This window comes from Balaenoptera ricei, chromosome 8, assembly GCF_028023285.1.
Source record: "Balaenoptera ricei isolate mBalRic1 chromosome 8, mBalRic1.hap2, whole genome shotgun sequence".
NCBI classification, from domain to species: Eukaryota; Metazoa; Chordata; class Mammalia; order Artiodactyla; family Balaenopteridae; genus Balaenoptera; species Balaenoptera ricei.
This window is the reverse complement of record NC_082646.1, coordinates 114,064,089-114,090,191: the sequence shown is the minus strand read 5'-3', so window position 1 is coordinate 114,090,191 and position 26,103 is coordinate 114,064,089. Positions and strand designations below refer to the sequence as shown.

General features: G+C 60.7%; 2 protein-coding genes and 2 long non-coding RNA genes across 12 annotated transcripts in view; 2 read left to right on the top strand and 2 right to left on the bottom strand.

Annotated features, from left to right (window-relative positions):
- Positions 1-35: 35 nt before the first annotated feature.
- On the bottom strand, positions 36-12,022 carry RNH1 (ribonuclease/angiogenin inhibitor 1). 4 transcript variants are annotated; one of them, XM_059932451.1, is made up of 11 exons: positions 8,317-8,492; positions 5,964-6,064; positions 5,700-5,805; positions 2,638-2,808; positions 2,230-2,400; positions 1,604-1,774; positions 1,343-1,513; positions 1,080-1,250; positions 675-845; positions 339-509; positions 36-243 (listed from the first exon to the last, which is right to left on the bottom strand). In XM_059932451.1, exons 1-11 carry the CDS (start codon positions 8,475-8,477, stop codon positions 156-158), a joined length of 1,653 nt encoding a protein of 550 aa, XP_059788434.1. In that variant the 5' UTR covers positions 8,478-8,492; the 3' UTR covers positions 36-155. The 4 variants fall into 4 exon arrangements, with proteins under 4 accessions (XP_059788434.1, XP_059788432.1, XP_059788431.1 ...); XM_059932449.1 differs by lacking the exons at positions 5,964-6,064; positions 8,317-8,492 and adding an exon at positions 11,925-12,022; XM_059932448.1 differs by lacking the exon at positions 5,964-6,064 and having other exon boundaries at positions 8,317-8,422.
- LOC132371127 (uncharacterized) lies at positions 7,040-9,320 on the top strand. 3 transcript variants are annotated; one of them, XR_009504755.1, is made up of 2 exons: positions 7,040-7,148; positions 8,837-9,320. It is a non-coding gene; the product is annotated as an uncharacterized LOC132371127 (long non-coding RNA). The 3 variants fall into 3 exon arrangements; XR_009504754.1 differs by lacking the exon at positions 7,040-7,148 and adding an exon at positions 7,421-8,089; XR_009504753.1 differs by lacking the exon at positions 7,040-7,148 and adding an exon at positions 7,421-8,597.
- LOC132371128 (uncharacterized) lies at positions 11,648-18,344 on the top strand. The gene is made up of 3 exons (XR_009504756.1): positions 11,648-11,853; positions 15,348-15,458; positions 16,667-18,344. It is a non-coding gene; the product is annotated as an uncharacterized LOC132371128 (long non-coding RNA).
- A 4,420-nt stretch (positions 18,345-22,764) lies between these two features.
- HRAS (HRas proto-oncogene, GTPase) overlaps positions 22,765-26,103 on the bottom strand; it is a 4,713-nt gene continuing 1,374 nt past the window's right edge. The window contains exons 1-6 of one of the 4 annotated variants that reach the window (XM_059932458.1): positions 25,619-25,759; positions 24,256-24,417; positions 23,905-24,083; positions 23,655-23,814; positions 23,483-23,564; positions 23,038-23,129 (exon numbers count right to left, since the gene is read on the bottom strand). In XM_059932458.1, the coding sequence (XP_059788441.1) occupies positions 23,502-23,564; positions 23,655-23,814; positions 23,905-24,083; positions 24,256-24,366 (513 nt within the window). In that variant the 5' untranslated portion in view covers positions 24,367-24,417; positions 25,619-25,759 and the 3' untranslated portion in view covers positions 23,038-23,129; positions 23,483-23,501. Of the gene's footprint in view, positions 23,130-23,482; positions 23,565-23,654; positions 23,815-23,904; positions 24,084-24,255; positions 24,418-24,567; positions 25,432-25,618; positions 25,760-26,103 lie in introns of those variants that run through there. The other 3 variants (XM_059932455.1, XM_059932456.1, XM_059932457.1) reach the window with 3 other exon arrangements.

Genomic DNA, 26,103 nt, shown 5'->3' with positions numbered 1-26,103 from the left:
CTCGTGGGGACCACGAGGACAGACAAAGACCCTCCTGCCAGAAAAGCGTTTTAATAAAGTGCCTAAAATACTCTCCCAAAAATGAGCTGATTTAAGCTCTTCTCTCGGTTAAAGCCAGGACTGCTCGGGGGAGGAGGGCCGTCCGGGGAGGGGCGTCAGGAGACGATCCGCAGGCCGGGCTTGCTCCCCTCCAGGGCCCGCAGGCGCTCCTCCACCGCCTCCGTCCAGTAGATGTCGTACAGGCTGCAGGGAGGAGGGGGGTGAGGTGGGGCCACGCCCCCCACCCCCACCCCCACCCCGTGCGCCTCGCCTGCCCCCCGCACCCCAGGGCCACTCACACCAGCTGCTCCAGGGCGCAGCCGGACCGCTCCAGGCTGCCCAGCAGCTGCAGGATGCCGGGGTCACCCAGGCCGTTGTTGCTGAGGTCCAGCTCGCGCAGGCTGCGATTGGTCAGCAGGAGCGAGGCCAGGCCTCCGCAGGCGCCGTCCGTGACGTCACAGTCCCCCAGCCTGGGCGGGGGGCAGGGCCGAGGTCAGGCGGAGGCTGCGCCCCCAGGTGGCTGTGCGACCAGGGCCCAGGCCGCCGCCAGATCGCGGAGCGCGAGGGGGCGGGTCCGAGTCTCAGCTGTCCCCGCCCTCGGCCCCGGCGGACGGGGCGCCCCCCAGCAGGCTCACCAGAGCACGCTCAGCGTGGTGCCGGGCTGGCCCAGGGCCTGGCACAGTGCCTGGACGCCCGAGTCGCCCAGCTGGTTGCTGCTCAGCTGCAGCTCCAGGAGATGCTTGTTCTGGGTGAGCATCGAGCCGAAGTGGTGGCAGCAGGCGGCCGTGAGGCTGCAGGACTTCACCCTGCGGGCGGCAGACGGGAACTGGGGCCACCGCGGCCCACGCCTCTGGGGTGCCCCGGGAGGCACCTGGGGATCTGAGCGCCAGCCCCCGCCGAGTCTCTGCCCGTCTTCGGTGGCTCCACCTCGGCACCCCCTCCCCCACCCCCCGAGGGCACCCGCACCTCGCCAGCCCCCGGCGCCGTCCCCCCCCCCCCCCCCGCCGGGCCACCCAGGGTCCTCTGCGCGGCCCCCTCACCACAGCGACTCCAGCTGGCAGCCCGGCTGCTGCAGGCTCTCGCACAGCAGCCGGGCGCTCTCGTCACCCAGATTGTTGCCCGCCAGACTCAGCTCCTTCAGGGTCTCCTTGGCCTGGAGGACGCGGCAGAGGTCTCTGCAGCCACGGGCGGTGATGTCACACTCCCAGAGCCTGCGGAGGTGAGCCCCCCGTCAGCACAGAGAGGCTCCCAACGCGTCCTGCCGCCCCCAGGTTTTTGTCTGCCCGGCCGGAGGCCGACTCACCACAGGGTCTTGAGCTGGGAGCCGGGGCTCAGCAGCCCAGGGCACAGCTCCGCGATGCCTGCATCGCCCAGCGGGTTGCTGCCCAGGTCCAGCTCGTGCAGCGAGGCCTGGGAGGCCACGATCCCACACAGGTCCTTACAGTTGGCCGGCGTGAGGCCGCAGTTCTCCAGCCTGGGGGCACGAGAGGCGCTGCGAGCTGGGGCGCCCCCCCTAGCCCCCGCCCTGCCCTGCCCTGCCCCCCAGCCCCAGCCCGGAGCTTACTTGAGTGTCTCCAGCTGGCAGGCGGAGTCCGCCAGGCCCCGGCACAGCGCCCGGATGCCGGCCTCACCCATGTCGTTGTTGCTCACCATGAGCTCCTTCAGGTACTGTGTGGCCCTGAGCACCGCGGCCAGGGGCTCGCAGGCCGCGGCCGTCAGGTTGCAGTACTCCAGCCTGGGGGCGGGCGGGCGGGCGGTCAGCCCCTCGGCCGCAGGAACGTGGCCTGGCCCAGGGCCACCCGTCTGTCTGGGTCTCCTTTCCCACCCCGGCCGTGAGGCCTGCAGAGACCGGAGCGCTGCCAGGCGGTGCCAGCACGGCAGTGGCCGGGGGGCCATCTCCCCGGGTGGCGGGTGCCCAGAGACCCAGGAGAAAGACACCTGGCCCGAGCTGGGGCTTTCGGGCTCGGCTTCCTCCCTCTGTGGCTGACCCCATCTGTGTGCTCGCTCGGGGTCACAGGCCAGCTGCCAGCTGCTTTCAGAGGCCACAGCCCCAGCCTCAGGGAAGAGCCCCTCCTCGAAGCTCCCCGTAGCCGATGAGCTGGGGAGGGGGCTTGCCCAGGGCAGACAGCCGAAACCCAGGGGAGGGGTGGGCGCGGGCACCTCGGGGCCCCGGGGGGGGTGCACACTCACTGCAGCTTCTCCAGGTGGCACTGCGGGTCCAGGAGCCCCTCGCAGAGCAGCTGCAGGCCGGCGTCGCCCAGCGGGTTGTCGCTGAGGTGCAGCTCCCGCAGGGTGGGCAGGGAGGGCAGCGCGCCGGGCAGGACCCCGCAGCCGGCCCCCGTCAGGCAGCAGTTCTGGAGGCTGGAGACACGGGGCCGTCAGCGGGCCCCACGAGCCGACCGCGGCTCCCAGGCGAGGCGAGCCACCCCTCCGTGTGCCGAAGCCCAAGCGAGGCGGGCACGGAACCGCCGCCACCACACACGCACCCACGGGGAGGCCAGGCAGCCGGCCTTGCCGGAGGGGACGCGGGGCGGGGGCCGCGAGAGGGCTCAGGTGTGCCTCAGGGCCCAGAGCCCAGGAGTGACCGGCAGGGCTCACCTGAGCTTCTGGATCTTGCAGGTGGGGCTCTGCAGGCCCTGGAGCACCAGGTGCACGCCGCCGTCGCCCAGCTCATTGGTGCGGAGGCTAAGCTCTGTCAGGGAGGGGTTGGCCCGGAGCGCGGACCCGATGTCCTTGCACCGCACCTCCGTGAGGCCACAGTCGTCCAGCCTGCAGACGGACACTCAGTCACTTCACACAGCAGGTTGTGACCCGTTCTTGGGCCAAGAACTCGACGAGGTGGGTCACAACCAACGCATCTTAAAATGAAAGAAAACGCGTGGATCGTCTTGTGAAAACCGTTAAGATACTGGCACCTATACGGACGCGTATCTCCGCATCTTCCCCGGGACACGGTCAGCGGGCACAAGTGCCCGTCCACCCCCAGGAGAGAAACCAAACCTGGAGGTGGCAGCTCGAGGGCAGAGCCCGGCTGAAGAGGCTTGGAGAGGCCAGCGTGGAACGTGCCAGACCCTGACCCAGGATCACGTCCACCGATTAAGTGAACCATTGAGTCAATACAGGTGGAAGGAAAGCCAGCTCTTCCTCAGAGAATGACAAGTGATAAGTGTGGAAGGAATGAAAAAATTAAAAACCCCAGTGAGGCAGAGTCCCAGGAACACTTCAGGCAAAACCCACCAACAGCTGCGAAGATCAACAGGCAAAAGTCCGAGCAGAAACAGGACATGAGCAGAGTCTGAAGGGGTGTCACCCCGAGAGGTGGCAGGCACCCTGCATCAGGTGGTCACAGCGACCATTAGGGGTGACCACGTGGCACCACTGTGACAACACCTCCCACAATACGATACGCCAGGCAGGACACAATGTCATTTCTGTGTTGTCTGGCCAAAACATGTGACTCAACCCTGAGAAGACGTCAGAGGCACTTTCACCTGAGCCCGAGTGAGCAGACGCCAGAGTCAGGCGGCCAAGGACAAGGAGGGACAGAGGGACCATCACAGACAGGAGGGGCCGTGGAGACGTGGCGATGATGCCGTGAGGGGTCCTGCACGACCCGGGAACAGGAGAGGACACGCACGGAAAAGCCGGTGACGTGAGTCAAGGTGGCCGTGTCGGGCTCTTCGCTTTGACCAGCGCCCCAGGCGACAGGGCACAGGGGACCCTGCACCGTCTTTGTGACTCTTCCGTAAACCTTCCATAAAACTATTTCAAATAAGTTCAAAAGAAGAAAGATAAGCAGGGACTTGAGGATACGGGGCGGGGGAAGGGCAAGCTGGGACAAAGTAAGAGAGTGGCATGGACATATATACACTACCAAACGTAAAATAGATAGCTAGTGGGAAGCAGCTGCACAGCACAGGGAGATCAGCTCGGTGCTTTGTGACCACCTAGAGGGGTGGGATAAGGAGGGTGGGAGTGAGGGAGACGCAAGAGGGAAGAGATATGGGGACATACGTATATGTATAACTGATTCACTTTGTTATAAAGCAGAAACTAACACACCATTGTAAAGCAATTATACTCCAATGAAGATGTTAAAAAAAAAAAAGTAAAATGACACATGTAAGAGGTTATTTATTATAGCATTGTTTGTAACAGCAAAAGGTTAGAAGCAATTAATTGCTATGGAGCCCTAATAAGAAAAAAAAAGTGGCTCTAAATGCCTGGGTAAGATTTCCGAAATAGATTAAGGGAAAAAGGAAGGTTATACAACTAAGTGAAGCCTACGCTGCTATTGCTATTTGTCTAAAACGGGGGGAAAAGAATTGGATATCTGCTAACCTCATCCTTGCCACTCCAACTCACACGCCATGTTTCAAAGGACTCACCACTCCTCAGTACACCCTTCGGGCACCGCACTTTCTTAAATGCCGTTCCCACTGCCCCTCCTCCCACCCCTCACCTTCCTGTTCGCCCTTCCCAAGATATCTCACGCATATACACATACTTCCTTGTATTAGAAACACAAATGGCATCCTGTGCATGCTGTTCTGCACTTTTTTTACTTAATACATACTTGCACATAAAGGGCTGTCTCATTCTATTTTATAACTGTATACTTCTCCATTGAACGGATAAATCATAACTTATTTAGTCAGTCCCCTATTAATGGACATTTTCACTGTTTCCTATCTTTTGCTATTAAAAATAATGCTGTAATGAACATTCTTGTGCATATGTTATTTCACATTATATCTACGGAATTACACCTGTGGGCTAAATTCTTAGAAACAAGGGTAGTTGGTGCGGAGGGCAACAGAGTGGACGGGCACAGGACTGAGAGGCTTTTCACTGTATTCCCTTTTGTGTCTTTTTGAATTTTGTGCCATATGTCTTACCTATTCAAAAATAAAATATTTTTGGGACTTCCCTGGTGGTGCAGTGGTTAAGAATCCGACTGCCAATGCAGGGGACACAGGTTTGAGCCCTAGTCCGGGAAGATCCCACATGCCGCGGAGCAACTAAGCCCGTGCGCCACAACTACTGAGCCTGCGCTCTAGAGCCCACGAGCCACAACTACTGAAGCCCACGTGCCTAGAGCCCGTACTCTGCAACAAGAGAAGACACCGCAACGAAAAGCCCGCGTGCCACAACAAAGACCCAACGCAGCCAAAAATAAATAAATAAAATAAATAAATTTATAAAAAATAAAAATTAAAAAAAATAAAATAAAATATTTTTAAATACAAAAAAAAAAAAAAAGATAAGCAGGCAGGCACTCATCTCTTGCTCGTGAGCCCTGAGGAACCTGCGGGTTTGAGGGCCTCGACAGCAGGAGTCAACCTGGACTTGGATTCCCAGCCCGCAGCCCGGCAGGGGCACAGGACAGGCAGTGCCCACACGAGCCGGCTGCGGCGACTGCATGCCCAGGGGAAGGGGACGAGCAGACGAGACCCTGGGCCAGGTTGCTGTGCCCACCAGGCCTGGGCCAGAATGGGTTTACATTCGAATGGTTGGAAAAAAATACAAAGAGTCACATTTTATGCCACGTGAAAATCATACAAAATTTACATCACGCTTCTGTAAGTGAAGCGAGCTGGGAGCACCCCTCACCCCCTGCAGGGTGGTGGCCCCGGGCACGCAGGCACGGCCGGTCCTACCTGATCACCTCGTACTGCTGGATCAGAGGCAGGAGCTCCGTCCACCGGGCGTCACTCAGCTGCTCACACTGGATGTCGAGCTTCATGGTGGGAGGCGAGGTGTTGCCTAGACACAGGCAGGGGAGAAGGAGAGGATTTCAGCCAAACTCTCAAGGTCTGACAGGCCAGAGATCCAGTGGACGGAAGACGTCCAAACAGGACCCCAGGGGACATTCCAGGAGAAGCCACAGCCTCCCCGCCTGCTTCGTTTCCCTTCTTCAACACCTTTATCCACCTCAGCCTCCAGGAGCAGAAATGGGAGAGGGCTCCCGGGCAAAGACCGCCACGGACCGCAGAGCTGGGGGACGTGGCCGCGGGGACAGAGGCTGCGCTCGTCCCCCAGCCCCCCAGGCACCTCCCGGCCGAGGAAGGGGAGAGCAGCGCTCACCGCCCAAAGCCCTGCCTCTGCCTTGCCAGCAAGGACAGGTGGGGAGGAGGTGGCCTGTGGGCCCGGACGGTGTGCAGACCCCAGCCAGGGGAGCGCAGGGGCCCCAATCTGTGACGTGCTGCAGTAACTGCCCCTGCCGACTCAGCCTCCTTCTCCCCTCCGAGAACAGGAAGGCAGCGCACAGCCCCACCTGGCCGGCATCCACAAAGCCAGACCCGCCCAGGATGCCAGCACCTGAGGCCTCACTGCCCTGAAGCAGCCGTCAGGTGGTCAGCTGACGGTTCCTGAGGGGCGCCAGCCACAAGTGCCCTGGCCAGGACAGAGCAGGTGGGGTGGGGACCCCAGGTCCAGTGACCTACGCTCTGGATGGTGCATTCATGGGTGGCCACCCGGGGTGCCTGCTTCCATGAGCCCCTTCTGGGAGCTGGGACTCTGGAGAGGGCACGTCCTCTGCCCGACCCTGGCTCAGCCCAGGGACCAGCCCACAAAGAAGCCAGCTCACCAAGCAGGCTGAGAAAAGAGGGAGGCCTCTGGCCAGCAGGTCTGGGATGGGAGGTCACAGGCCCTGAAACCTCACCAGGGCCACACACAGAGCCCGAACAAATGAGGAACCAGAGCCCGGGGCGGGTGCCGACTGTGGCCCTGAAGGGGGAGCCAGCAGGAGAGGAACCCAGCGGCAGCCATGAGCTGGGGGGTGCCCGGGAGGAGGGCAGGGAGCGGGCTTTCAGTCAAGAGCCACAGGAAGTTCAGTAAACACCCGCGCCTGGAAGCCATGCCTTTCCAGGTCTCGAGGCAGGATGACTCAGACCCATGTGAGGTTCCCGGTTCCCCGAAACCCCCAGATTCCTGAGAACAATGCTTCACTCGTGTTGTGTCCGTGCCTGGCACAGCCCCGGCCTTGCTGAAGAGGGCATGCCCCCTGCCGGCCCCGGCTGGTTCGAGCCCACAGCAGGGAAGAGGGCCAGCCCAGGCAAAGGCTCTAGTTACATTCTTCCTGGGAGGCCCCTGGTGCCAATGATCAGGTAAGATTCAGATTCACGTGTGCACGTCCCAGCAGGGGGGCCTGCTAAGAAACTGAGGCGAGGGCATGGGTAACTGGCCACTTCACGTACCATCACAGGGAGGGACCATACCAGGAAGAGGCCGCCCAGCCCACTGGCCAGAGCCCGTGAGCAAAACCAGACCTGCCACCCACCCCCAGCCCAGGGTGTGGCCACCCAAACCCTGACTCAGAATCCTCAGTCATCGCGGGAGAGGGATGAGGAGGAGGGGCTCGGGGTTCAGGATGGGAGGGGCCACTGAGGAGCTCTAGCCCCAACACTGCTCCCCCGGCTGCTCCCTCCCTGAATCCAGTGTGACATTAGGGGACTCGCCTCTCCAGAGTAGGAAACTGATACCCAGCAGCTGCGCCCCCCAAGCCCCCAGACTTGACTAGACCCAGAGTATCCCTTTGGTTGGCCTGTGGGCGTCTTAGCCTCCAGAGAACACGGATCCCTTTGAGAACCCATGAAAAAGTGTTAACATCCCGCAAAGACGCCGCGTGTACAGCCTTCCTCACAAGCCCCCAGTCAGGGTGCCTGATCTGGACAGGAACAAGCACGTGTCCGGCCCACCGCCTCCCTGGCAATCAGGACCCCCACCAGCTGGGCTGCTCCCCAGGCCCCAAGTCGCGGGTCCAGGATCTCAACAACCGCCCCTAATTAATGCTTCCAAGTGCGGGGACAGGCCGCCGCGCAAGACCGTGCCGGAAGCCAGGAGGTGCGTCTTCTCCGCCTCAGGGTCCGGCCCGGGCCTTCCCTGGAGCGGCGCCCGCGGCCCGCCCTCCGCCCCCGGCGCAGCTTGGTTACCTCTGCGAGGCGCGGAGGCGGAAGGGAGCAGGGGCGCGCCGGAGTCCGCGCGGGGCCGCCGCCGCCCCCCACGCCCGCCCGAGGATCCGCATGTGTCCGGGGGTCGGGGGTCGGAGGTCAGCGCGGGGTCGGGCCGGGGCCTCTCCAGGGAGAGACGGGCCGCTCAAATGCCGCGCGGAGAGGGCTCCCCGCGCCCCCGGCCCCCGTGCTTTCTCGGGCCCAGGAACCGTCCGCCAAGCGGTCACCGGCTGGGGGACCCCAAAAACGCCGCGGGGTCGCCGCGCCCCCCTCCCCGGCCCGCTCCCGCTCCCGCTCCCGCTCTGCCCCGGACCCCGGACCTCACCTCCGGGGCCTCCACCGCTGACCAGAGGACCGAGCTGCGTCTTCCGCCCGGGCAGGGGGTGGGGTCACGTCCTGGGGCGGGGCCTTGGAGAGTGGGGGCCGGGCGGGCCCAGGGTCCCGCGCCAGCTCGCCCTCGCCCACCGAACCCCGGCGGGAGGACATTAGACCCCGGGACGGGCCCGCCCGCCATCCCTCCCCGGCTTGGCCCCGGGTCTTTTTCTGAGACGCGCGCCGAGCCTGCGCCCCCAGTTAAACCTTCGCCGCTTTCCGCTGAACTCTGGGGTAAAACTTGACGTCCCTGTCTGATTTTCCACTTTGTCACCCAGAAGGGGGGCAGGCCACCTCGCGGGGAGGGGGCGCCAGGCGGAGATGCGGCGCAGGCGCAGGGAGCCCCGACCACCCCCAAGGAGACAGAGGCCGTCGGGACTTCCTCTGCGCTCTCCCACCAGCAGGCAGAACGTGGGAGTTTGCCAAAGCACAGAAATCGAATATCTGAGACACTTCTTTTTGCTGCCACACAGGAAAAGATGGAAATTATCTGTCCTGGCTGTGATGAAATGCGTCAGTGTGTAAGCAGATACGGTAGGTTTCCTGGGAGAGAGAACCAGGCATGGTTTTCTTATCAGAAGAGAAGCCATTTTTTGGCCTAAGCCGTTTTGTGATCTAAGGTGGGCCACAATGCTTGCCCTTGAACAGGTCTCAGTAATTGATGGTCTTAAGGGAACAAAAGAACGCAGAAACAAACGACTGTAATCAGACAAGAGAAGTAACAACAGCCAAAATAATGTACCAGTTGTAAAGACTCCCGGTTCTGTTTCAATGGTGACGATTAGCCTGAAGCCGCAACCACCAGACCTACCGGAATCTAAGGGGTGAAGATGACCTTTTCTGACCCTCCTGACTTCAATCAAATAAACCCTGGACTCTGCAGGGAGACACTGCTTTGGAGAAGATCCCCAGTGTTCCCCTTACTTGCAGCAGGTAATAAATCCTTCCTTCTCCGGATCTTTGGCTTGGCTGTGTCTTTTGACTCAACACGCACCACAAGGCAAAACGTTTTTCGGGTAACAAGCGTGACATTTGGCTTATGTAAAACACTACACACCCCTGCATTTCTGTGTATCGATCAAGAGGAATATTCATGCAGGAGCTTAGGAGACAATGTTCAAAATGTCTTTTTGCAGCATTTTGCAACTGTCCAAACCTGGAAACAATCTAAATGTCTACCAGTAGGAAGATGGTTAAAGGCTTCATAACACACCTGTTTTGCACCCCTCTTGGCCTAGCCATAACCAGTGTTGTGGCTGGACTTGCCCTTGTGATTGCAAGGCGGCCTTCAACAAAGACCATTAGGAAACTTTGGGGGAAAAAAAAAAGGTCTATTACTCACATGTGTTGGAATGCACATGGCATACCTGGGGCCACAGAGCGAGGTGGGGATGGGGCGGGGGGTTGGGGGCAGGCGGCTAGGGTTCTGCTTTTACTGGGGTCAAGGTTGGCGGCCTAGGGTTTCACAGGCTCACTATTGGTAAATTTAAAACATCAGAGCGGGAATTTACAGCGGGAGAAGAGAAAAGCACATGTGGCCCAGATGGTCAGTTATTGAAACCAACCAAGATCTCTAAATTTAACAAAGGAGCCTCAGGGAGCTGACCAGTTGCCTGGGGGTTGGTTTGTTGTGGGAATAAAGGAAGGGTTACTCAACTTGGGGAGAATATCCGGTGGGGGCCAGTCCTTGCTTGTGTAGTTTGTAAGGGGGTCAGGGCCACCAATGTGGGGCCAGGGGTCCTGGAGAGCCTAGTGGCTTCGCAGGTTTGGGCCCCCAAGGCACAGACACCCACCCCCGCCCCACGCCATGAGCTCCCCCACAGCAAGTGCAAGTTGACAAGTTGTCAAGTGAAGACAGTGAGCAGCTCTCTCCCACCCTGATGCAGGAAAATGAGCGTGGTGCTGGGTTTCTGGCAGAAGCTCCTGCAGGCTGGGGTGGGTGAGGATGGAGCAGGGAGAGGGGAGGGGGCAGAAAGAGGCCTCTGGGTGCACTGGCATGCCAACCAACTTTAACATGATTTTTATCACAGGAGCAGTATGTGCTTTTTGTAGAAAAACCAGAAGAGATTAAAAAAAATGAAAGGCCCAAGAATGCCCATCTTCCAGAGACAAATGATCTGACATCTGTGTATCTGCTCCTACTCCTCCTGTACACACAATACAGTTTTAAAAATAAAAATGAGATATAAACAATAGTAGGCAGAATAATGGCCCCCGAAGACGATCACATCCTAATCCCCAAACCTGTCAATAGTTACCATAGATGGCAAAGGGGTCTCTGCAGATATGACAAAGTTAAGAATCTTGAGATGGGGGTACTGTCCTTGATTAATTGGATAGGCCCAATGTAATCCTGAGGGTCCTTAAAAGAGAGGCAAAAGGGTCAAAATCAGAGAGGAAAAGTGACAATGGAAGCAGAGGTTGGAGTGGCTGCGCTTTGAAGATGGAGACAGGCAGCCTCTAGAAGCTAGAAAAGGCCAAGAACTAGATTCTCCCCTGGAGCCTCTGGAAGGAACCATTCTGTGGATACCTTGATTTTTAACCCCCTAAGGCCTATTTGTGACTTCTGATCTCCAGAATTGTAAAATATCTAGTCTGTAGCAACTCACTACAGTAGCAGTAAGAAACTAATGCATTAGGGAGCTGCTATATTTCTCACCTAAGAATAGATATGTATACAATGTATAGACGAATATACACGTACGTGAATAGATACGTATGGAAGCTAACTTTTAGTGGGCACACTGTGTGTCTCTGTTCGAGTGTATTCAATCTACTCAACCAACCTCCACAAGCTGACATTTAGACTGTCTCAGCCAGACCTTGTGACAACCCAACCTCGCGGCCCCCGAGGTGCTGTCCCACTTATGTCTTTCTCTTTCCCACAGGAGCTGCCCACCCAGCTCCCCCGGGGCACTCGGGTGACCTAACGGGACAGAACTGCAGGGCGGACACATGGCCATTCCAAGGCCCAACACCCTGAGGGCGCCACCCGGGCGAGTGCTCTCTGCCAGGGCTGTCTGTCCTTCCTGGGGATCGGTTCTTTGGGGGAATAAGGTCGGGGGTTACTCAATTTGAGAAGGAAAGTCTGGCCGAGCCAGCCCTTGCTGCTGTAGATTACTGGGCGCCAAAGGGCGGACCACCAAGACGCAGATCACGCAGGCGCAGACCCAGCGCCCCGCGCCGGAGGTCCCAGCGTGCCCCGGGAGGACGACCGGCGGCGGCGCGCACGCGCAGAGGCGAACTCGGGCGTCCTGACGTCATCGGAGCGCGCCGACGTTCCCTGGGCGGTGCCGCGGCCTCGGCCCGCGCGGCCCCGCCTCACCGAACCCGCCCCCGACAGGACCCGCCCCCCAGGTCCGCGGAGCGGGGGTGATCCCCGCCCAGAGGACCCCTCGCCCCACGCTGGCGAGCGCGCGTATCCCCGGGCTGCGTGGCCTCAGTGGCGTCCGGCGTGCGTCCACGCGCGGCCCGACCAAGACCGGCGCCGGTAAGGACTGACGCTGGACCGGTCGGCCGTCTGTTTGGCCCACCCACTGACGGACCTAGGGAGTGACTGACCTAGACACGACAACGAACTGTCCCTGGCCTGTTGACCGGGAGGGAGACGGCCTACTTCCGACCGGGGGGCGGTGTCAGGACCAGCGGTGGGGCGGGGCCTCGCTGCGGCGCGGCAACAGGCGGTGGGCGGGGCCTCTAGGGGTGGGGCCTGTGGGCGGGCGGACAGGGGCGGGGTTTAGGGTGGGCCTGCTGGCGGAGGGGGGCGAGGCCTGCGGGTGGGGCGGAGCCGGCGGTGGTACCCAAGGCGCCCTCACCGCTTCCAGCCCGGCTGGAACTGATGGGCGGACCCGCGCGTGCCGTAGGTGGGCTTCGAAAGTCGGACCCGGTGAGGATGAGGCCTCGCAGGACCCGGGCCGTGACATTAACGTGGCGGGCAGCGGGTCGGTTCTCTGACTTGGAGCAAAGTCTGGGTGTCGGGATTCTGCGAGCACCGACAACTAGAGCTGGAGAGTCAGACACAGACAGACAGTTGGTTTCGGAACAAAGTGGCAACTTTGTTAATTAAGGCAACGTTTGTAATCTATGGGTGATGTTTCATTCATCTAATATTGTCAATGAATGTTAACAATTCGTGCCTCACCTAAATGCATTTCTTCGTAAATATTTATTAACTCCTGTGTGCCTGGCTGTGTTCTAGGTGGTGAGGATTCAACATTGAGTAGAACAAACAGAAGTCCCTGATGGAGGGAAACTCGGGAGGGGAAGGCCAGGCCTGAGAGGGTTACCTGCGGGGACTGGAGCTGGTGAGGGGTGTGGCCAGGTGTCCACAGACTGAATGAAACAAGTGGTGCCCAGCCAAAGGACATAAAATTGAAAGCTGAGTAAAACTCCTGAGGAGGGGAAGGAAGGTCTGGAAGTGCCTTTCCCCTCATTTTCTCACCCGTACTTGTCAATTTTGAGACACTCCACAAAGTGGAGGATGCAGGTTACCACCATACGTGTGCTGGCCACAGTGGGGGGCCCTTTGGGATTCACTGGAAGTTATGTCATTCTTGTTATTTTTGAACTTACCTGATTCACCTGGTTGAGTCCTTTTCTTCCTTCCTTCCTTCCTTCGTTCCTTCGTTCCTTTCTTTCTTTCCTGCATGGCTGCGGGATCTTAGTTCTCCAACCAGGGATCAAACTCGGGCCCTCTTCAATCCTAGCATTTTCAAACTTCTATCTGGGGTCACTTTTTTTTTTTTTCTCCATGGAGAACACCTTCTAGTATTTCATTTGATGTGGGTTTCCTGGTGAAACCAGGAAACTGGATTCTGCCAGGTTTTGTTTCTCTGAAAATTTTTCTGTGCATTCTTTATTTTTCAGGGACATTTTCACTGGGTATAGATGTGTAGGTTGGCATTTATTTCTGTTAGCATTCTGGGGATGTTATTCCATTGTCTTCTGATTTCCATACTTTCTGTCACTCTTATTGTCACTCCTTTGAAGATGACATGTCTTCCTGGGTACTTTAAAGCTTTCCTCTTTATTCTCAGTCAGCAGGTTTACTATACTGTGCCTGGATGTGTTTTTCCCTGTATTTATCCTTTTTGTTGCTCACTGTGCTTCTAGAATCTGTAGCTTGATATCTTTCATCAGTTTCAGGAACGTCTCAGCTCTTATTTCTTCAGATATTTTGGATGCCTCACTCTCTGCTCTTCATCTAGAATCAATTAAAAATATGCTTGAGGGTTTCCCTGGTGGCACAGTGGTTAAGAATCCGCCTGCCAATGCAGGGGACACGGGTTCAAGCCCTGGTCCGGGACGATCCCACATGCTGCGGAGCAACTAAGCCCGTGCGCCACAACTACTGAGCCTGCACTCTAGAGCCCACGAGCCACAACTACTGAGCCCATACGTCACAACTACTGAAGCCCATGCGCCTAGAGCCTGTGCTCCACAACAAGAGAAGCCACCACGATGAGAAGCCCACGCACCGCAATGAAGAGTAGTCTCCGCTCACCGCAACTAGAGAAAGCCCGCCTACAGCAACGAGGACCCAGTGCAGCCAAAAATAAATAAATAAATAAATAAATAAATAAATAAATTTATTTTAAAAAAATATGCTTGGGATTTCCCTGGTGGCACAGTGGTTAAGAATCCACCTGCCAATGCAGAAGACACGGGTTCAAGCCCTGGTCCGGGAAGATCCCACAAGCAGTGGAGCAACTAAGCCCGTGCGCCACAACTACTGAGCCTGCGCTCTAGAGCCCGCAAGCCACAACTACTGAGCCCATATGTCACAACTACTGAAGCCCGTGCACCTAGAGCCCGTGCTCCGCAACAAGAGAAGCCACCGCAATGAGAAGCCCGCACACCGCAACGAAGAGTAGCCCCCACTCACCGCAACTACAGAAAGCCCACGTGCAGCAACGAAGACCCAACGCAGCTGAAAATAAATAAATAAATATGCTTGATCTTTCCACTGTACCCACATGTCTCTTATTCTTTTTATTAGATTTTATACCCTTTGACTCTGTTTCGGTCTACATAATTTCTTTTGACCTGCCTTCTGGTTCACCGATTCTCTCTTTATCTTTAGATCTGCGGTCAAAACTATCCATTCAGTCCTTAAATTTAGTTATTCTATTTATTTATTTTAGAATTTTCATTTGTTTGTTTTTGTTTCCAGGTCTCCCCCTCCCCACATCTGTTAATCTTGCCTTTCGCTCCTTGAGTACATTAAGTGTATTTCTTTTTTTTTTTTTTAATAAATTTATTTATTTATTTTTGGCTGCGTTGGGTCTTTGTTGCTGTGTGCGGGCTTTTCTCTAGTTGCGGCGAGCGAGGGCTACTCTTCATTGAGGTGGCTTCTCTTGTTGCAGAGCACAGGCTCTAGGCACACAAGCTTCAGTAGTTGTGGCATGCAGCCTCAGTAGTTGTGGCTTGCAGGCTCAGTAGTTTTGGCGCATGGGCTTAGTTGCTCCGCGGCATGTGGAATCTTCCCAGACCAGGGCTCGAACCCGTGTCCCCTGCATTGTCAGGAGGATTCTTAACCACTGCACCACCAGGGAAGTCCAAGTGTATTTCGTTTAAAGCCCTTGTCTAATAGCTCCATTATCTGCACCTCTGTTGGGTCTGTTTCTATTGCCTGTTCTTTTTCATCACATCTTATTTCCTGATAATGCCTGGTTACTTTTGATTGAGTGTTGCACATTTTATATTTAAGAAATTATAAAGAACTTGATGATTGGATGACACACTGACGATATTATCTTCTGTTGGAGCAGACTGCCAGGCTAGGAGCACAGGCAATCGTCAGGTCACCTTCATCCTGACAGGGGTCACTCGTGACCCGCCCTGGCTTCAGAAACGCGCACAATGAGGCTTCTGCAGAAACAGCTCAGTTCCCGCTGGCCTCGCAGCGCCCGCTCTGTCCGGCGGTGGTGGCCGTGGGTCCAGGTTCCGCCTGACGCCCGCCCCGCCCCTTGGCCCCGCCCACAGAACCCGAAGCAGCAGGCCCGTCTGTACTCCCAGGACATAAGGCAGATCCGACCTGGATGGGAACCGCGCCTTCCGAAACCACATCATGTTCCGGGAGCGCTACGGCATCAAGTGGGTCCCCGGGGCCCCGCGGGGGGAGGCTGTGGACCTGGGTCTGAAGCTGGGATGGCGGGTGCCCGACCCCCGGCCTGGCGGTGCCGGCTGAGCCTCGAGGGGGTGCGAGTGGGCACGTGAGGAGCGAGGGCGGCGGTGTGGGGCACGGGGGCGGGGGGCACGAGGGGAGAGTGGGGACCGGTCTGGACTGGCTCAACAGGCCCCAGAGGGCCCCGCGGGAGGGGAGGGGCTCCAGGCAGCAGAGACCAGGCTGGACCCGAGCCCAGATGGAACGAATGCGGGTCGGTGGGGTCGAAATGACGCCCCATCTTGATGTTTTTTAGTTATATATTTCTGCTCTTTTAGACAATTTCCATCATTTATTTTTTAAAAGTGTGACGAACCCCCAAATTCCATCACCCAGGTCCAACACTAGCGACACTGTCCTGTCCTGTGTCCTGCGTTCACCACACACTTGACCAGCACAGGTGTTTTACAGAGAACCCAAGATGTCTGGCCTCACCCCGTCCCTAGGTTCTCAGTATGCATTTTAAAAACAGGGATTCTTGGGCTTCCCTGGTGGCGCAGTGGTTGAGAATCTGCCTGCCAATGCAGGGGACACGGGTTCGAGCCCTGGTCTGGGAAGATCCCACATGCCGCGGAGCAACTAGGCCCGTGAGCCACAACTACTGAGCCTGGGCGTCTGGAGCCTGTGCTCCGCAACAAGAGAGGCCGCGATAGTGAGAGGCCCACGCACCGCGATGAGGAGTGGCCCCCGCTCGCCGCAACTAGAGAAAGCCCTCGCACAGAAACGAAGACCCAACACAGCCAAAAATAAATAAATTAATTAATTAAAAAGAGGGATTCTTGGGAACTCCCTGGCGGTCCAGTGGTTAGGACTCAGCACTTTCACTGCCGGGCACCAGGGTTTGATCCCTGGTTGGGGAACTAAGATCCCAAAGCCGAGCGGGATCTTGGGGGTGGGGGGGACGGGACACGACGACACAGGGATTCTTATGCGTGACCTTGACCCTGTTGCTACACCTGAAGCATTTACTATAATCCCCTAATATCCAGCCCTAATGGGAGCCCTAGTATCGGGTCTCCCAACGCCTCACTGCTTTCTGAACAACCTGTTCCAATCTGGGTAACTGGGTATGGGGCAAAGACCCTGCCGGCCGGGGAGACCTTGTGGGTGGGCAGGAGAGCAGGTTCTGCCGTGACAGGTTCGGGGCGCACGTGAATAGCCAACAGATCAAGCTCACTCTGGACCAAGAGATGCTCTTCAGAGCCCTGACCCCGGAGAGAAGAGGGGTCTGGCCAAGATGGCACCGGGAGCATCAAGGCAGGCGTGGGCTGTGCTGCCCGAGTGGTCACCCTGGACCTCCCACACTCCTCTCACGACGAGATGCCTCTACCGGGGGGACTCCACGGGCCCGAAGCTGGGAGGCCCCACGCCCGCCTTGGCCCGGAGTGTGGCTGTGTCTCTGCTGACCTCCGAGGCCGGGCCCAGGGCGAGTCAGCCGCCGCTGGCCCTCAGAACTTCCATCGCCCCACAGCCACCAGGCTGCAGGCCTCACGCAGACAGGAGCCCAGGGTGTGAGGGTAAGCCTGGTGGGCCCCGCCGTCCCACCACCCCTGCCCATCTGCAGGCCTGGGCACAAAATCAGGGAGGTTTCCTGTAATGCGCCAGATGGTAAATATCTTAGACTTCAGGCCCAGCCACTGTTATCTGAGAACACAGCCTGTTGGATACACAAACGAGTAAACATGGCTGTGTCCCAACTTCTGGTTCCATCTTAAACCTCTGGCTTGTTTGCAGGGCAACTCACTTGTGGCATTAGAAAACCAGAACGCCAGGATGGGGTGAGGCCATGGACACTGGGAAAGAGGCCGGTCAGATGAGCGAGAGGACACCTATGAGAGAAAGAACTATATCTAAATGTAAAACTTTCATTCTGCAACAGATACTGTTAAAAGAATGAAAAAGCTACAGAGTGGGAGAAGATATTTGCCAATCATATATCTAATAAAGGACTCATGCAGAATAAGAACCAAAGTGCTGGCAAGGATGTGGAGCAACAGGGACTCTCGTCCAGCACTGGTGGGGATGCAAATGGTGCAGCCACTGTGGGGGACAGCTGGGCGGTTTCTTACAAAAGTACACATACTGGGACTTCCCTGGTGGCGCAGTGGTTAAGAATCCACCTGCCAATGCAGGGGACACCGGTTCCATCCCTGGTCCGGGAAGATCCCACATGCCGCAGAGCAACTAAGCCCGTGCGCCACAACTACTGAGCCTGCGCTCTAGAGCCCGCGAGCCACAACTACTGAAGCCTGCGTGCTCTAGGGCCCACGTGCTGCAGCAGTGAAGACCCAATGCAGCCAAAAAAAAAAAAAAACTACATATACTCACCATGTGATCAGCAATGATGCTCCTTGGTATTTACCCAAATGAACTGAAAACTTAAACACACATAAAACCTGCATGCAATATTCACTGCTCTATTCGTGATCGTTAAAAACTGGAAGCAACCAAGATCATCTTCATCGAGGGAATGTGGATAAACCGTGGGATTCCATGAAACGGACTATGATTCAGGGACACAAAGGAACAAGCTGTTGATTCACTCAGCAGCGTGGATGAGCCTTAGACATATTTTGCTAAGTGAAGGAATCCAGACCCACATATGATTCCTCTCACAGGGCGTTCTGGAACAAGCACAGCCCCAGGAGGGCAAGCACCAGCGGCTGCCGGGGCTAATGGGGTGGGGGCTTAAGCTGCAGCGCGGATGCGGCGGCCCCACCCGTGTGTGAAAACCCACGGGGCTGTACGTCCCAGAGACTGAACTGTCATGTGTGCAAACTGAATAAAGAAAGAAAATAAAAACTTGTCAAACTGTATACCTGGGATATTTATATTTCATTGCATGTAGACTTAACCCCTGAAACTTGAGTTTTGATCCTGAAAATGCTGTACTATTAATCAGAAACTTGGCAGGGATGAAGGTTCCCAGGGACCAAAGCTCTTGTGGGGCCCCCGGGAGGCAGCTCCTGCTCCACCGGCTCTTTCCAGAACACTCCCTCGAGGACCACCAGCTGAGAGGACCCCACAGGCTGCCCACAGTGGGGTTGTGGGCCAGCCCCCTGGCCTTGTGCTCTCCCAGGTCAGGCCCCCCAAGCCTGCCCTCACGGCAGGACCTCCAGCCCGTGCTGGGCCCCATCGCCCCCCTTGCCTCGTCTGGGAAAGGGGACCCAGGACGGCGCCCAAAGCCTCAGGCACGGGGCTGCTGTGGTGCTGGCGCCTGAGCTGGCTCAGGGGCTCTCCGGCCCAGAGGGCATCTCAGGTGGCCCCTCCAGGGCAGTGTGGGCTCGGCCAGGCGGGAGCCCATCCAGGAGCTGAGGTGGTAGTGTGGAGGGGGGCAGAAGAGGCCTCCGGGTGGGTCCTCCATGCACATCTGGCTCTTGCAAGAGGTGGGCTACTGCCAGGGCATGAACCAGGTCATGGCCATCCTGCTGATGTTCCTGAGGAGGACGCCTTCTGGGCGCTGGTCCAGCTGATGACAAGAAACACGCCATGCATGGTAGGTGACCGCCGGGGACAGCTGGGAGTGCCTCAGGGCCAGGGGTCTCCCTGCAGAGCTCCCCTGGCTGTGGGCTGGCGGGGACCTGGGCCCAGTCCATCTCCCCATCAGCGAAGGGCACTGGCTCCCCGCGCTGCCCTCTGGGTCCTAGAGCCACGGCCCTCAGTCCCGGCCTCGTCCGGGCAGCTCTCCCTTCCCTGCTGGTCCTTCTGCCTCACACCTGCCACCCCCCAGCGCCCTCCGAGCCCACGGCCAGACGAAGCCCCGGCAGCAGCAACACCCCCTCCCGTGCCCCCAGCCTGGCTGCCAAGCCTAGGAGAGGGCCGGGCACACCCCCGCCACCCACCCCGTGGGCCGCACTCCCTGCCCCTCTGTACTGGGTCCCCCACCCCCTGCTGTGGCCAGGGCAAGTGCCAGGGCCGGATGCCTGCCCACCCCTCAGCCCAGGGCGCCAGCCGAGCTGGGCCTCCGGGAGCAGGGCCTCTGCCCCAGCAGCCCCGGCCTCACAGGCTGTCCTGCCTGGGAAGAGCGTGTCCAGCCAGGGCTCAGGAGGGCCCCGCACGCTGGGGTCACCACCGGGGGCACCTGCAGTACTCAACCCTCGCTGGACACGGCTCTGACTTGTGGGGGTTTGGGGGCTCCTCGGGCTTCTTCATCCCGGGGGTTCCCAGAACGGCTGAGACTCCAGGCCCACGAAGAGCACGTTCTAGGCAGAGCCTCCCCCAGCTGCAGCGACACCTGGTGAGTAGATGCGTCGCCCCCCGCCCCCCACAGAGGCCCTGTCCCACGGCCACCGGGGGGGCTTGGCCTCCTGCAGGCTTCACTCTCCTTCTCCTGGGGCGGATCAGCGGCGAGCTCGGGCCACCTGGGTCCTGGGGGCGGCTGCATGGCGTCCCGAAATAGGGAGGTTTCCGGCCCAGCACGCAGGCCCTGAGCCCCTGTGCCCTCCATCGGGACGAGGAGCAGATGTCCCTGGGGACTGACACCGTCCAGTGGTTCCTGCAGGGCTTCATCCACCAGGTAAGGCTGCCCAGGAGGCTGAGCCCCACCCCCCCACGTGCCCTGCCCCTCCCGAGGGGCGTCCGGGGGCAGCCCAGAGCCCTCCTGGGGGGCGCAGGGCATCTCGAAGTCCCAGCCGTTTCTGCTTTGGCTCCCTTCAGAAGGCTGGGTCAGCCCGGGGGTGAGCAAGCCAGCGTTCTGCTCCACTGAGGTGTTCCCACCGAGCGTGGGACAGGCTCTGTTGCCCCCAGATTAGGGGTCGTGCTGGCCAGGCCCTCAGGACCTTGAGTCCAGGAGCCACGACCCCACTGGGACGAGCCCAGCCAGGTGAGGAGCTGCAGGAGCTTGTCTGATGCAGCCCAGGCGGACTGCAGAGGCCGGAGGCCGGTGGCGGGTTCTTACCCTGTGCTGGGACCACCACCGTGCCCTGCTCAAGCTGCCCCTCCTGGGCCTGCTGTCCCCACAGACCCCCTTTTCGCTCACCCTGAAGCTCTGGGATGCCTACATCCTGGAGAGCGAGCACATGCTGACGGCCATGGTGTACACCGTCCGCAAGGCTCCCGAGCATGGAGTGCAGGCCGCAGAGGAGGCAGGCCGGCCAGCACGGGGGCCCAGAGGTCGCCCTCCAGAGCGCGCCCTTGGCAGTGGCCCTGCCCACGGCTCTCCCGGGCACGGCAGACCCCCAGGTGTGGTGCCCAGCAGAATACAGCCGCCGCCCACGGGAGGTGCCCCAGGGTGGGGGGCTGAGTCTTCCCGGTGGGGCCCCCGCTGGCCTGATGGCATCCGCACCCCCAGAGCACCTCCTGAAGCTGCCCCGGAAGGCCTGCAGAAGTTCCTGCAGGACACGCTGTCCCGGGCCTGGGCCCTGGAGGACGATGCGGTGCTCAGGCAGCTGCAGGCCTCGATGGCTGAGCTACGCGGGGTGAAGCGGGACCTGCTTCCCCCAGGTGCCCTCGGCAGCAGTCTCCTCCGGAGTCACCCTCCGGGGCAGTGAGCGGTGGGGCGAGCCCCAGGCCTTCCTCCTCAGCCCCATCCATCTGCTCTTCTGCTCTAACACTCGGCCGACCAGGCCAGGGCTGGGCGTCAGGACAGCCAGGGGTCAGCAGCCTGGAGAGCTGTTCTCAGCGTTGGGCCGGAGCAGCCACGCAGGGTCCCACGGGCCCATCCTGCGCAAGCCGAACGGCCTGGTCGAGAAGCTGACCTGGTCTGTTCATTTCCAGCAAAACCTGAAGAGTTCCCCACGAGGCCCCTGGGCCTGGAGCGACCTGCCCCAGCCCCCAGGCCTCTCCTTACCCCTCCCAGCATCAAGACGCTCCCCGGAGAAGACGGGCTGGCCCTCCCTGGCCCACCTGCCCAGCACTAGCAGCCCGGCCCCTCGCCCGGCCCGGCCAACCTGAAGGCCAAGGAGCAGCAGCACGAGGGGGCCCCGGCCGCAGGCCTCCCGCTGGGGGCCCCGGAGGCTCCGAGTCTGGCCTGCCTGTCCCCAGCCCAGAACAGTCCTCAGGATCGGCTGCGGCCAGTGATGGAATTCCCTCCCAAGCCTCTCAGTGAACCATGAGGCCACAGGCAAGTGGCCCCCAGACATCGGCTTTGAGCCGGAACGCTGGGTCCTCTCCCCTTCAACACCTGCCTGGGCCACGCCCAGGGCCACACGACAGGCATGGCCCTGCAACCCCACTGAGGTCCCAGCCACTGGCTCTGCCCAGCCCGCTGAAGACGGCACCGCCAGGGCCACGACACCCCTCCTGCCCTGTGGCAACTGCAGCCGGCACCCCTCCTGGGGCAGCGACCAGCACGGCCACGACGGAGCCAGGGCAGTGCCCCAAGAGCAAGCCCCGCGCGTCCCCACAACCCCCAACCTCTGCGTCCACAAGGAAGCTGGACGCTCGGGGGCCTCCAGGGGACAAGGTGACTGTGAGCACAGTGACCCCGAGGCCCTGGGAAGACAGCGACACGCCCTGCTGCTTCACGCTGGCCTTCCCTGAGGACGGGACCCCCTCACACGGCACAAGGCCCTGACCCAGAAGCGCCTGGCCTGGCCTGGCCTGAATTTGGGCCCCGGGAAGGCAGCGGTGCTGAGCACCCCGACAGTTGGGATGATGACTAAAGGGGCCGCCCTGGCCAGTGCAGAGTCCTGCCCGAGGCCAGGCGAGCCCTCTCGGGGCTGCACGTGGCCACCTGGGGCCTGGATGGGCCCCACAGGCCACTTTGGTGACCTGAGGTGGCCCTGGGAGCAACAGGCCACCTCCAACGAGGGGATGGCAGGGGCCAGCGGGCCACCCTCACACACACAGGGGGCAGGGCCAGCCAGACGCCAGACCCCACGCAGCCACCTGTTCCCCACGGGGCAGAGCAGAGGGCGCCGCGGGACCCGGCAGGCTGTGTCCCGCCCTCCACCAAAGTCAGTTCCTGCCTTCCAGGGTCCCCAAAACTCAGGAGATACGACCCCACCCGGAGTCCGAAGAAGCTCCCCGGCCCGCAGCCGTTCCCTATGAAGGCCTCCCTACCAGGGAAGGGACAGTCTTTGGTCTCAGTTTCCCCCCTTGCCGGTTAAAGGTGAATAAAGTTTCATGTGCTAAGTGGTAGACGGGCCGGTTCTCGCAGCACCCAGAGGTCTCCGGAGGACGCACCCGGGGCCCCCAGAGGCAGAGAAGCTGCCGGATGCGCGAAGCTGAGGTTCCCGCATGCCTCCTGGGGGGTCACTCGCACCGCAGCCTCCCGGCCTCAGCCAAATGCCAGGGTCAAGACATGAAATAATTTACTGCGACTCAGCCTGTGCCAGTGGGCCAGGACAGGGCTGGAGAAGAGTGACAACTGGGGGCCGCCGGCGTCAGTTCATGACAGTCTGTGCAAAGCGTCCCGGGAGGCCCGCGGTCACTCTGTCCACCGACCTGGGCGGGCCAGGCTCTGGCGGCACTTCCTTCCTTCCCTGCATCCTTAGCCCGCGTCTCATCCGGCACCTCCACACCCCACACCCACGCCGCTGTCAGGAGAGCAGGCACCTGCAGCTCAGGCAGCCCGGGCCACCCTCGTCAGGCGGGCTCAGCTTGCGCGCCTTGTGCTGCCGGATCTCGCGCACCAGCGTGTAGAAGGCATCCTCCACGCCCTGGGAAGAGGAGGCCAGCTCAGGGCGGGGACCACTGCCTCGGCCTCGAGCAGAACCCCAGCCCCTTCTCCACCCCACCCCGCAAACGGGGAGCTGGACCCTGCTCCCCTCTGGCCCCAGGGCCACCTCGTTGAGAGGCTTGTCCTCAGCAGCTCCCCCACGGCCCGCTGAGGGCTGGGGCCGACCAGGACCCGTGGGGCAATCTGGGGGCACAGGGGTGGGGGCCCCAGGGTCACCGCTCCGGTCTGGCTCAGGGCAGCTCTCTCCAGGGACCTCCACCTCCCCCGGGAGCTGTGTCGGCCCAGACCCGGGCCCTGGCCTCCCTCGCTGCCCTGCCATCCGGGGAGACTTACAGCGAGAGGGGCTGCTGGGTCACGGGGGTCCCGGAGGGTCCCAGAGGGTCCCGGAGCTGGAGCCAGAGCCAGAGCGGCTGCCCTGCGTCAAGGGAGAGGGGGCAGTGAGTGCGGCTCCCGGGCGGGGCGGGGCGGGGCCCTGGCTGGCTGCGGGGGCAGGGGGCCCGCTCACCTGGCGCGTCTTGGCCGAGGTCTCGATGTAGGGGATGCCGTAGCTGCGGGCGAGGTCCTGGGCCTGCCGAGACTCCACGGTGCGCGCGGCCAGGTCACACTTGTTCCCCACCAGCACCATGGGCACGTCGTCCGAGTCCTTCACCCGTTTGATCTGCTCCCTGCAAGAGGGAAGGCGTGAGCCGGTGGGCAGGCTGCCCGTGGCCCCTGAGGGAGGACAGGAGGCCCCCGAGGGCTGGCGGGCAGCTCACCTGTACTGGTGGATGTCCTCGAAGGACTTGGCGTTGTTGATGGCAAACACACAAAGGAAGCCCTCCCCGGTGCGCATGTACTGGTCCCGCATGGCGCTGTACTCCTCCTGGCCCGCCGTGTCCAGGATGTCCAGCAGGCAAGTCTCCCCATCGATGACCACTTGCTTCCGGTAGGAGTCCTGGGGAGGACACTGCTTAGGGAGAGCCGGCGCTCCAGGGGTGGGACCCTCCCCCTCCCTCGCTCCTCTCGTGCCCCCCAGGACCTATGACGACGAGACCCCTCCTGCAGAGCGGGTAGAAGACAAGCCCGTGTCAGAAGCCAGGCTGTGTACAGGGGCCAGGCCAGCTCACCTCTATGGTGGGGTCGTACTCATCCACAAAGTGGTTCTGGATGAGCTGGATGGTCAGGGCGCTCTTCCCCACGCCTCCGGCGCCCACCACCACGAGCTTATACTCCGTCATTGCTCCTCAAAGGACCACAGCACAAGGCACTGCAGTGGTCGCCTGTCCCACCTGCCGAGGAAGCGGCACTCAGCATGGCCAGACCACGCAGGGCAGGCCCGCTGAGCTCCCTGGGCCAGCCTGCCCAGGCCCGGCCTGCCCTCTGGGCCCAGACATCCAGGTAACAGGGGCGGCAGCCAGAATGGTGGCCCAGCCACTCACCTGTGGCACCTCCAGCCCAGAGGTGGGAAGGGGGTCCTGCCTCCAGCTGCATTTAATGACTGTGTGAGAGAAGCAGGGAGCCGGCCCCCCAGAGGCAGGGCTGACAGCTGAGAGCGTCTCCCAAGCATGCACCCGAATTAGAAGCTGCTGGGTAGGCAAGAAGCCTGAACTGGAAGCGCCGTGGGCTGAGGTTACCAGCGCCCCCATGAGAACAGGCCTTGCCACAGTGGCGGGCACAGCAGCGTGCCCGGACAGGCTGGTGGCAGCCGACAACCGGCTCCAGGCCCCCCCACCCCCGGGCATGCTGGTGCATCTGGCAAGTATTCACTGAGCACCTACTGCATGCCAGGTACTGCTCCAGGCACAAGATGACGAGCAGACAGAAAGTACCCCTGCCTTGGCGGGTTCGGGCTATGCTCCAAACAAAAAATCCACATAATGGAAAAATAAAGGGAAACCCACGGGGCCCCACTACCAGAAGAATTTTGGAGAGCATAAGGAAGGTGAGGAGGCGGGCAGGGGGCCAGGGCTCCAGGAAGCAGAAGCTGATCACAGGAAAAGACCCAAAGGAGGTGCGGAAATAAGGAGACAGGTGAGAAAGGAAAACGGCCTGGGGCCAAGGCCTCTAGCTGGGGTGCCCCCAATTTGTGATGCTTAAAGAAGGGATGCCCTTGTGGGGACAGTGGGCAGTGACTGCCTAAACCTCAGATTCGTCTGGTGTATGTGATGGCCGCCCGGTGCCCGAGCTCTTCGCAGGAGTCCTTGCGTCTCTGGCGGGTGGGAGACCCCGCCTAGCGCTATGGTCACGGGCGGGCCTCCGCTCGGGGACACCCAGCGCACTTGTGGGGCCCCGGAAGACAGGGCCCGGGACACGGAGCCGAAGGGGCTGGCCTGGGTGAGGCAGAGCGGACCAGCCGCCGCCCGCAACCCCCGCCGCAGCGCCCCGCCCGCCGCCGCCCGCGGCTCACCTGCGCCCCCGCGCGCCCGCGCGCCCTGCGAGGACAGCAGGCCCCCCGCCCGGCCCGGCCCTCGCCGCCCCCGCCGCACTCACCGCTCACTGGCACGACTGCCCCCGGGGCCGGGGCGGGGGCGGCGGCGGGGGTCGGGGCACTTGGCTCGCCCGGCGCATGGGCTCCGTCCGCGGCGGGTGCGGTTCGGGCTGCGGGCGGCGGACACCCGACCGGGCCGCGCACGCCCCGCCCCGCGCCCGTCCGTCAGCCCGGCACAGCCTGCCATTGGCCGCGCGCGCCGGGCCCCGCCCTGCCCCACCCCGGTTGGCCGAGAGGCCCGCCCGTCAGAGGCCTCGGCCGGGCGGGGCTTCCGGGAGCTGCGCGGAGGGCGGTTCCCGCCCGGCTGGGCCTCGTGGGCTGCGGCCTGCGGGGTTGGCTCCGCTGGGGATGGGGTCTGCGGGAGACAACTTATCCGGAGACTGCCCGGACTCTCCCGGGAACAGGCGGGACTCGCGGGGAGATAGAGACCCCGCGGCGAAGCGGGTCCGCGGCCGGGTGTGGACTGGGGCGGGGTCGCCGATGTCCG